The following is an 11580-nucleotide window of genomic DNA, read 5'->3' on the forward strand; positions in this document are numbered from 1 at the left end:
CTTCAGAATTGTCATGGGTAAGAGCCCATTAACAATGTGTGTGCAGAATACAAAAGGTTCCCAAATTTCCTCCAGACATAATACACATATATGCAAACTAGATAGGACAGTGTATTTTGTTTGTTACAAGTATCATCTATTGGTGGACATCAACGGGCATGTACTGACCTACACATGTAGATTAGAACTTTTCACAGAAAAGCATTGATAGCATGAATGCTACAGTGTTAAACTCTGAATTACTACTAGAAAACAAAAAATCTACTTGGGGAGACTCGGTGGAGCAGTTGCAAATGTGACTCACTACCCCAGCTTGTACAGTATACATGTCCTTTCTGTCAAAAAGGGGGTGTGGCACTTCGTGACCATAAAGAATCGAGCCAAGCACTGTATTGCATTTGTGTTTTATCTTCTGTTGCCTTTATTGTAGGCCCAAATGCCAGCCCACACAGAGAAAGAGAAGAGAAGTACTGCACAGCGGTTTTCTAAAGCACACAGTTACATAGCAAAATAGTACCGTATTTCAAAGATAAAGAGAAAATACAGAGTACATGTACATGTACATAGATTATCCTTGGACTGTTGGACAGAACGATATCAGGTTCTTTTTTGGTCCAGAAAGCGTGGGTCAATTAGCGGAATTCTTACCAATGAGTATAGGATCAGCTGCCTGTGACTTGGTCACTGCGAAATACATGCTTGCTACAGTGCACTATCCAAAACTATCTCATCTTGTTGATGTCACAAACACACTGAATACAGCACACAAAAGTCCAAGCCTCAATTCAACTAGTTGACGGCTGAAAATAACCCCTTTAACTACAGCTATTGATGATCTATCTAAGTAATTACGTCTTAGAGATTAGAAGTGGCTATCGTACCAATGGTTTGAGGGGGTGGCGCCGCAGCCGGTTCGGAGGTGTCGTCGGTCTCGGTGTACGACTTGTAGCTCTTCAGAATTGCTTCCTCGTCTTGTTTCTTTTTGCCAAGTATACTACTTGGGCGAAAGGTGCTCATCACAGTGTATTCCACCGAATAGCTCGGCCTCTCTACACAATACAGGAATTTGGCTCAATCTGTCAATTTCTATATCCACGTAGGTAGGATCCAAAGTTTAGATCATTAGGCCCGGATCAGACTGAGCGCATTAGAATTAAACACACCTATTTTGTTTACACATCCATTGGTGTTCCTTGTGGTCCAAACTCTTTAGAATTCTATTCAGACCCCATTAAACTTCCTCATCTGTGGAATGTTTCACAACAGTATTGTGTAAAAAGAGGTTGATATGTGGCCCAATGATACGTGTACATGCATGGATGCGTTAAGGAATAATGTTCCCCCGAACAGGGTAGACACAGTGATGTCAATTTGGGGGGAGGTTATTTTTCACGCTTTTGCAATTGCTGAATTTGGGTGCTATCTCTTTTAAGGGCTACTTTAGGGTAATTTAGCACATTTTTTCATGAGAAGAATATATATTTTCTAATGCTTTTTCTTGAATATTGTTTGTGACAGATCTTGGGGACACTCTAGAAAAAAATGGTCACCCTTGCAAAACATTCAATTTCGAGAAGAAAAAAAACATCGGTTCAGGAAGTGTACTTTGTAATGTGGGTCCATCATTCTGAGTACATCCTCAAAATACTCTAAACCTTTAACTTTTCATTTCTTTTATTAATAAAGAAGCAAATACTTTTAAAATATAAATAGGCATGGTTTTATTTGTCAAAGGGTCTGATTTCATAGACTGCAAATCAACCATTCAAGCGTGTTATAAGTTCTTTAATGGACTTTGGACCTCAAAGGGTTAGGTATTTGTACACAAGCAATATAGGTAAACACTGGCTTGGTAACTTTGTGCTCAGCTCTGCCCTTTAAAAACCATCCTCATTAGTTTTGTTTGAAATGAGAACATCTTATTTTTAATTAAATTGGGCTCTCAAAGATCCTGCCACAACCCAACTAACTCTCGTCAAACCTGCCAACTTTTGGTTCAATTCATCCACCCACCTCCCACCTCCCCTCCCCCCCCCCCCAAAAAAAAGGGGGCCAACTATTAAAAAATCCTAATTGTCATTGTGTTGCCTACCTTTTTTTTTTCAATTGGCGATTGGCACAGTAGAACATCATCCGTATTACACGGGAATAAAAAAAAACAAAGAATCACCCATTTTTAGGCTTTACAATGTACATGTGATGGGAAATTTAATAAAACATGCTATAAAAAATGCTATAAACATTAGAACGGTTTTGAAAGAGGGGATGCTGAAAATGCAACAAATCATGATCAGATGGTCAATTTAACATGTTTGTTCAGTTTGGTGAAAAAAAATGGGGGCTGAAGCATCCCCGGTTCCGCAGCCCCTGCTTTATAGGGCTTATATTCTGAACTAAAGCTCTGGGCCCCATCTTACAAAGAGTTACGATTGATCCAATCAATCTCAAGTACGTGTATATGGAAATCCATCAATGTCATAATTTTTTCTTTAGAAAATTTGCTCAATGTCCTTTGAAAGCAAAGAGAAGCATACTGAATTGTCAAGAAAACAGTGAATACATGTATATGAATAAACATCAAATCTAGAAAAAAATTTGAACAAACATGTATTTTAGATGATGACGTTGCTGGCTTTCCATAGTTGCGACTGATCGGATCAATTTTAACTCTCAATATGAAGGTGGGCCCTGGTTTAACTACCGGTACTGATCCCAACTGTGTGGAAGCGCCATAGTGTAGCAGCTCTGACTCTCGCCCTTTAATCAGACCAACAGAGGGTGGTGTGTTCCAATCTCACCATGGCCTAGCGTCCTCTGGCAAGGCGTCAATCCACATTTTGGAAACAACCGTCACTATGGTTGGTTTAGCAAGTGTGCGCCTACATGTACATGTAACAGGCTGCTAAAAAGCTATGAATCCAGTGACCGGGTAATAATAATTGTGAAGCACTTTGAGCAATTGTAGATTGATTAATATACAAGCCAATCATTATTATCATTACTGATAGCCAATTGTGAGTCATCTTTACATTTGGGGCCGTTTCATAAAGCTGCTTGTGTTATTAAGGAGAATGAAACTCTTGGAGCAAGTTAGCTTTTGTGAAAGCAGAAAAATCAAAGAATAAGATCAACAAAAGTTTGAGTAAAATAGGACTAGCAATAGAAGAGTTATGAGCATTTGAATGTCGAGATCACTAATGCTATGGAGATCCTCCCATTGGCAATGCGACCAAGAACTATGATGTCACAGATTAACAACTCTCCCCTTTTGGACACTGAAAATATACCCCAAAACATCTCTTTTTGCTCATGCTGATCATATGACAAACGATTCATCAATGATATAATGTTGTGAAACCTCTGTACTTGTCCTCTCATAAAGAGAACACCTAACCTTGTGATAGACTCTATAAAAGTGAGAATATAAGTGAAATAAGTACTAAAGTAATGAGGGAGTTGTACGTGTGTGACATCACAGATCTTGCTATGTCAAGATCTTGGTCGCATTGCCAATGGGAGGATCTACATGGCATTAGTGATCTCAATATTCAAATGCTCATACATGTAACTTTCTTATTATTCATTCAATCTTCCTCAAACTTTCAACAATATGTTTCTTTGATATTTCTCTTTGATATGGATTTAGCTGGTTTTAAGGGTTTCATTCTCCTTTATAAAGTTAAGAGCGACTTTAAGAACAACTCGTGAACCCGTCTTACGTGCTGAACCATCGCCAATGAATACACCATTTTACCACAAGAAAGGATTACCAGTCGTTCTTGAAGTCGTTCTTAACTTACGAACAGTTTTATGAAACATCCACCAGCTTCAATTTTTAAGAAGTTCTCAAATCATTCACAATCATAATGTCTAGCGAGTTTTCTTAAGTTGATTTTTATTGGACAAGAAGCTCAGGGGAGCGTTTTGTCAACAGTTTTGTCCGACATGTTGTCAGATCTGACAACATTCCTTGAATCTGATTGGCTGAGAGGCAGTTACTATGGTAACTGTCAGATAAAATGTCCGACAAGTCCTTCATGAAACGCTCCCCTGGTGTCGGACTAGTCTGCAGGCACAGACCCTAATTGAAACTTTGATCAGCAAGGGCATCTGCACGCAAAGACTAGCACATACAAAACTTGCTGTTTCCTGAGCGAATACACAAGGCATGAGTAGGCTGCACATTCAGACCCTTAGCTCGAGTGAAGGGTTTGCACAGCGGACTAGTGTCGGACTGTCACTGTGATTACTGTCGGATAAACAACCTTTTTTTATCAGATAAGATTTCTAACAAGTTCTTTCAAGATACACGTATGTAAATGTATGCTTGGACCATGAATCTTCATGCAAATGATTCTATTCGCCGCAAGCCCCCCCCCCCCCTTATTTTTCTCATTACCAAGAAGACTCTGTTTGCAAAATTTTAGCCTTCTCACTCAGTAGTGCATCATGGGAGAAGGTTGGGGGTGGACATGTTTAGGAAATGGTTGTCAAAAACAGAATTGCCCACACGATGACTAGAGTCACTAAACTCTGCACTCCCACAATCAAAATGCCCTGGAGGACACTGCTCTCATAAAAAAATAAAATTGGCCCTTTGATACCTTTTGATTTAATAAGATTATTTGAACCCCCAATATTTCCATTTCATAAAAATGTTCTGGCATTGAATTCTAGTGTCAGGGTTTTTCTCGTTGAAGTAAATTGTACAAATAGACGCCCACACTGGTATTTGAATAAAAGCAAAGTACACACCTACATACAGCATAGTATGAAGTGTAATTGGAAATAAATCAGAAAAACGTCTCTTCCAATAAACATGAAAGTACAAGTGCAGTACAGTTTTTACAATTGCATAAATTTATTGATCTTCAATGTTCAAGAGATACTGTATACATGCACAAGATGCACAAAGCAGTTCAGATAAATCCAGGTCACGAATACATACATGTATGATACAGTATCAAAAGTTTAAATTCTAAAAAAAACTTTATTGGCTTCATCCTAATAACAAATATCATAACCTAGGCTACATTACATAAACCAAATGTTAGCTTTTGTTTTAATGTCTTCAAATTTGCAGGTGGCTAGTGGCCCAATAAAGGGTTCCATAACATTTGCTCCGGCGAGAATTACTCTGGCGACAATTGCTCTGCTCTCGATTCCACACACTAATGGAATGACCAACTTTAACCCTGGGTTTTATACCCTACCCTAAACCTTATGCAAAACCATATAATTGCAACCCTAACCCTACATGTACATCTTATACCCTTTTTACACAGGATTTTCTTAGCCCCGGACTATCGCTAACCCCGTACTATCCTTAACCTCGTACTATTTTTTTTCCTTTTCACACATGCCAAATTGTTATTGCTAACCCCGCATAAGGAATGCTTGCTTTTCACACACGAAACTCGCTAACCCCGGACCCGGGGGGGGCACTCGACCAAAAAAGTGGTAGGGGTGTGCCGCGGGCGAGACAAAAAACGGGGGCCTTGGAGCGGGCGAATTGTAAAAAGGAGGGTCCTCGGAACGGGCTTCGGAACTACAAATGTTTGTGAAAACGGGGGTCCTTGGAACAGGTCGCCTGCGTGCGAGTGCGTATGCATCCCTATGGAACGTGCATGCAGCTAGCCCGGCGGCACGACTGACGGGCGCGCTAGCGCAGAGGCGATGGTCGGACAGCGAGCTGCGGCCGCTTTTCACCAAAATTGCAACCGGAACGGCGTACCGGAAAATATGCGAAGCCCTGGAGCGGATTTTTTTTCTTCTTTTTTCTCGAGAAGAAGAAAATGCTATGCTTTGGAGCGGCTTTCTTTGTTCTTTTTCTCAATAAGACAAAAATGCTATGCCTCGGAACGGAAATTTGAGTGTAAAAATGGGGGTCCCCTCCGCGGCACATACCCACTATGCATTATATACTGAGTGCCCCCCCCCCCCGGGACCCCGGACTAGTGGTAGCTCATTCACTCGTACCCTTTTTACGCACGCTAAACTTTCCTTAACCCCGTACTGTAGGTCCGGGGCTAAATTGCGGGGTTAAGCTTAGCCCACTTTCGTTTTACACTAGCGATCTTAACCCCGTACTATCGCTCTTAGCACCGCAATTGCTGGGATAACCCTGCTTTTTTGCAGGGCCAAATAATCCCATACTAAAGGTGGGATTAGCCCACTTTGCAAAAATGCTGTGTAGTGGGCTAAGCTTAACCCCGTACTATAGGTGGGGCTAAATTGCCATTTAGCCCCACCTATAGTACGGGGTTAAGGAAATTTCAGCGTGTGTAAAAAGGGTATTAGACAAAATTAAGTCAGGAGCAACTACCGCCTCACCCAATAAAGGTATCGTCAGAAATAGCATAAATTCTACTGCTGTTTCATAAAAATCACCGGAATGGAGGAAAAATTGTTTTACTTTTAACAGAGGATTTCAGTATGCCATCGGTTCTGCCCCGACTCATGCAGGCAAACATGAAATCTATGGTGGCTCAGTGGTAGGGCGCGGCCTCATGATCGGGAGGTTGGGGGTTCAATCCCCAGCCGAGTCAATGATTCGGCTGGGGAATCGGAGTCATACCAAAGACTCATAGAAATTGGACCTTCTGCCTTCTTGCTAGGCACTCATTATTTAGATTGGAGAAGGGTAACTATAAGTTCGTGTTTGATATGGCTACCCTGGGTAAATAGTTGTTATTACTAGAAATACTTCCATGTAGGCCCGAATTCACAAACGTGGTTTTGAAAACCATTGGTTGAATCCATGGTTTATGCAGATCTCCTACATAAATTACGCTTTAAAAATTTGCCGCGAATATTGACAAATGTCCAATACTGATTCACGCTTTTGTCAGTGCGGCAAATTGACACCTGCTATTTTATTCATTGCTTTGAAGACTGGATCATTACAATTCAAAGCAGTGGACTCATGAATAAGCTAAGAATACACAACCATGGGAACAAGGCGTCAATTTGGCAAAATGTGACAAAAGTGCGCAAAGCATTGGACATTTTTAATTTACGTGGAAAAATTATTAAAAGCATAATTTATTCAGGAAATCTGCATATTAAACCAAGGGTTCAACTCAAATTACAGATGGTTTCAAAACCATCTGCAAATTCCGGCCATAAAGACTCACCATTATTGACATGATGTATGTCGTGGCCAGGAGGGTAGACTTTGATCCAAGACTCACTTTCTGAGTTTTTCTCTGACATAGCAGCAAATCAAAATGAATATTCTCTTGTTTAAAAGCACCTTTCAAAACCTCAAGACAATCAATGTCAGAGTAAAGAGCGAAGATCGGAAGATCTGCGCTTGTTGGAAAATGAAACAAAACACTCTCTCCAACAAAGCATACGAGCTGAGGAAATTTTCAACATTCGGAGAGACCAGAAGATGGCAACCTTTCCAACGTAAAGTTTTTTCACACATCGAAGAACAATTCAAAGTCTTTTAGTATGATCAAAATCATCCAATATCAGAATGCACTGAAAATCATAACTTTAAACAAAAAGAATGAGTTTTTAAAATCCTACTTCACTAGAAAGCAGCACATTGTTTCTGGAAAAGACGGTTGATGTCTACCGGTAAGCTGTGGAAAATTGTTTATTACACCAAGGGCAAGGCCCTTATATTTTATGTACTGTACATATACACATACGAGTCACAAATTAATTTGACACTTAAACACAAGGGCGTGTGCTTAGTTTAAGTACATTAAACTGCACGCAAGTATTGATAAAATCAGCTTTTAATACCCATCATACGCATTCGTGATACCAGCATACATACAGTACTGTATATAGGATACCATCATAAATTTACATAGCCATATAGCCTAGTGGTATGAATTTCAAAATTAACTACCCGTATAAAATGAAGTGTTCACACAGAGAGTTATTTGTTTTATACAATATCAGGATAGAATTTTATTTTTTTATATTTTTAGGGCATATTTCATCACATTGAGCCAATTGTTATTGTTTTAGGGGTATTCTGTTGTGTATACATGTATTCTTTGATATTGTTTGTGGCAGACCTTTGGGCAAATGCACAACAAATAAAGGTCTATGCCTATGGTCCCCTATTATTAAAAGCATTCTATTTGGAGAATTTTATACCCCTTTCATAAACCCAATTATGCGGCTAATAGCAGCATAATTTGGTCGTAAAATCACATTATTTTGATGCTGCAATTATCCGCATAATAGCGGCATAGGGACCAGATTTTGACTTTATGAACGCATTTCCAAATAATGCGGATAATTGCCATGGTGCGGTCACAAGATCACCCTTTTCCAACACAACCGCATCAGAGGGGGCGTGTGCAGTTGTCATGACGATTATCCGCCTTTTTCAGGACGGGCGCTCGTAAAAATAGTGCGGATTATTTTCGGAGTTTGTGAACGCAATTTTTATTGAATTATCGGCATTACTCTTAGGCGGATAATTTGAGGATGGGTTTGTGATAGGGGTATAAGTCTCTATTACTCTACTCTGCAGTATGACAGCATTAACTACCCTGGCTTTTATAGCAGAGCAGCTATTACGCATAATGCGTATCAAGGTAGCCATGAACGGGCCACTCACCTCACCTGGGTTGAGTGCAGCACAATTATGTGGGTACATGTAAATTTCTCGCTGAAGGAAAACATGCCATGGCTTGGAATTGAACCCACATCCCTCAGATTGAAAGACAAGTCATAACCACTAGACCATGATGCCCCCACGTAGCCTCCTATAGCCCTCCCCCCCCCCCACCCATTAAAAAAATGTAATGGTCTGGAAGAGTCAAATAAGCTACATAAATAATTCCCTCCCCTACCCCCCCCCCCAAAAAAAAAAAAAACACACACACAACCAGCATCCTACTATTAATATTGTACTTTTTTGTCAATATTTCACTTGTCTGAAATAGAATTTAGCATTTGACCCCTTTCAGTTCTAGGTTAACCCTAACATCTGTGGGTATGTAAAAAATGAAGCATGATTCAATGGGTCATACAGGCATGGTACACCGTACATGGAGATACTGTTGTAATGAGTCATGCATGACGTAACACAATCGGCAATGTCATTGCACTTGTTGAAAGGTACATGTAGACATTGTAGTCCAGAAATATAGGGCTCTACATGTACATTGTACACACCTGTAGGCCAATTTTAAACGACAACATGAATCATGATTGAAAACGTGATTAGAAAACGCGTTATAATGAGAAACAAAGGGTGGGTTCAATGTCCTCTATTCCCGGTCGTAAAAGTAAACGTCTTTCAAATCATGATTCGGAGGAAAATTTAACCATCGAAAAAGATGCATAATTTAATGCGATCAGCTCAAATTTTACGACCTAGAGCATCACGAATGCGACATTGAACACAATTGAGTTTTGAAACGTCTTTAAATTTACTCTCGCAGTGCAAGCCTACACAAACAGGTGCCAGAACTGACCTTTCTTGTGATGGGTCAAACTGCGCACTAAAGCTGCGCTTACGAGAGCAGGAAATTTAAAGACAATCAGCATATAAACGGCTTTATATTTTCGACACTGAACAGTGCACCACTGATCGTGTGTGTGTTCGGTGTTTTGCAATCGAGTTTTCAATCATGATGCATGTTGGAATTTACATTTGAAAATCGACAGCGAACACACCCTCAGTACAAGACTTTTTTCTTTTGTACCCCCTGTACATTAATTTGTACAACATTCCCATGTGTCTGAATAGGGTAAGGATTCTTCAAGTCAAGGACTCTTATCAGAAGGGCATTACCTCTCATCCAAAAGAGCACTGAAGAACCAGAGAATACATGTACCAAGGAGGTAACTCTAGCTCTAGATGTACCGTCAAGTTTGTAGGTCCCCTATCATATTCATGCTGAAATGGTACTTACGTACCTTCTTGGCAATGAATTTTAGTAAATGCCTATTGTACCCTATATTTTCAAGCATGGAACGGGCTAAAAATGTCAGGATACAAATCTTGGACTGTAAATTTATGGTATTAATTATTTTATATCCTACATAGATTGAATCCTGCATAGTGATTGGTTCAAATATCATCATGTGACCAAATATATTTCAACTATGATGTTGCGTGACGTCAGACCTCGATATATTTTTTGCTATACCAATATTCTGACATCATTATTTCAGAAAACTGGATAATTAGCTAAACTCTCAGGCGCACCCGCCAGCGAGCTCTCTCTCCCGGGCAAATCCCGTGATGCGTCGGCGCAGGCACTAATCTGCGTTCCCCTGAGCGCGGTGGCTCGGAGAAAAGTAGGTAATTCAATGCAAGTAACCTGACTTTGCAAGCTCAGCGCATAGATTTTGGTTATAAATTATTAAAAGTAGGATATAAAACAAATACATGTATATCAGGCGTTTCATTCGAAAGCATAGTGGAAATTATCAATCCTCGGTTGGACCATGGACCTATTACAAATAGGTAAATAGTAATTGCCAGACCAACCTCGGATAAATAATTCCACTACAGTCTACACTTTCTCAAAGCCTGATATATTTGTTTATTATCTAATCACTTCTCATCATGTATGTCCATGTAAATTTGTTGAAATACAAGTGCTTGAGAAAATAAAAACATTACTGATAGAGGAAACTAGATACCCCCAAAATTCAAAATGTATATTTTTCACAAAGAAATGTAACTTTTGAAAAGAAATAGCAGTTGGTGAATTAAATGCCCACTTCACTTCTCAGATGGAATGTAAAATGACACTACATGTACATGTAGTATAAGAGGTAAATTGTCAATTCGTCTACTGCCAACTCGTCCACTCACCACATGGTCTACATTCATTTAGTCTAATGCCATTCCATCCATCAATATTTCGTCTAACCATTTGGCCCATTAAACCACTTGGTCCAATTATCACTTCGTTTAATCACCATTGTGTCTATGACCATTTCGTCTCATAACCAGGTGGTCTAATATCCATATCATTTTCATTCATTTTGCACAATTTAACACTTAGTCCAATTAGACCAAATGGAATGGACTAAATGGCTATTGGACCAACTGGTTATTAGACGGAATGGCATTAGACCAAACGAAAGTAGACCATGTGGTGAGTTGACGAACGGATAGTAGACCAATTGATAGTGGACGAGTTGGCAATTGGACGAATTGGCATTAGACAAATAGGAAGTACAGACCCAAAACGGACATAAAAGCTTTACTCGACGTTTTTAAGCAAACTCCAGAAAGTAAACAGTTCCAAAAAGTTCCATGTCGCAATAGGTTTTGAAAAGGAAAGTTCAGGCTCATCAGCTGTCAAGGAGGAAATTGGGTTTGATGTGAACTGATAGCTACAGCAAGAGCTCCCAACAGCATGTGTCACAGAGGGCTTTCACACCAACTTAAAAACCAAAAATGCTCAGCAAGAAAAAAAATGTAATGGGGGCTCAGGGAAACTACCCCCCCCCCCCCCCACGAAATGCTCAAGAGAGCCACGTGGGAAATCCCCATTTACTGCAATGTTAAAGCTTATATGTTGCCAATTTACACAAAAGGCTGTGAAAAGCAGTCTCCAAAATATCTTCTTTTTTTTAAATGGT

The 11580-nt window shown here is 39.8% G+C and overlaps 1 protein-coding gene across 31 annotated transcripts in view; it reads right to left on the minus strand.

The window, feature by feature from the left end:
• Positions 1-7230, minus strand: part of LOC129283169 (anoctamin-4-like) — a 78123-nt gene extending 70893 nt beyond the window's left edge. For 27 of the 31 annotated variants that reach the window (XM_064114883.1, XM_064114877.1, XM_064114884.1 and 24 more), the window contains exon 1: positions 882-1272. In XM_064114883.1, the coding sequence (XP_063970953.1) occupies positions 882-1017 (136 nt within the window). In that variant the 5' untranslated portion in view covers positions 1018-1272. Of the gene's footprint in view, positions 1-648; positions 1273-7136 lie in introns of those variants that run through there. The other 4 variants (XM_064114886.1, XM_064114885.1, XM_064114878.1 and 1 more) reach the window with 2 other exon arrangements.
• Between the last annotated feature and the right edge of the window lie 4350 nt (positions 7231-11580).

This window comes from Lytechinus pictus, unplaced genomic scaffold (assembly GCF_037042905.1).
Source record: "Lytechinus pictus isolate F3 Inbred unplaced genomic scaffold, Lp3.0 scaffold_20, whole genome shotgun sequence".
In the NCBI taxonomy this organism is placed as follows: Eukaryota; Metazoa; Echinodermata; class Echinoidea; order Temnopleuroida; family Toxopneustidae; genus Lytechinus; species Lytechinus pictus.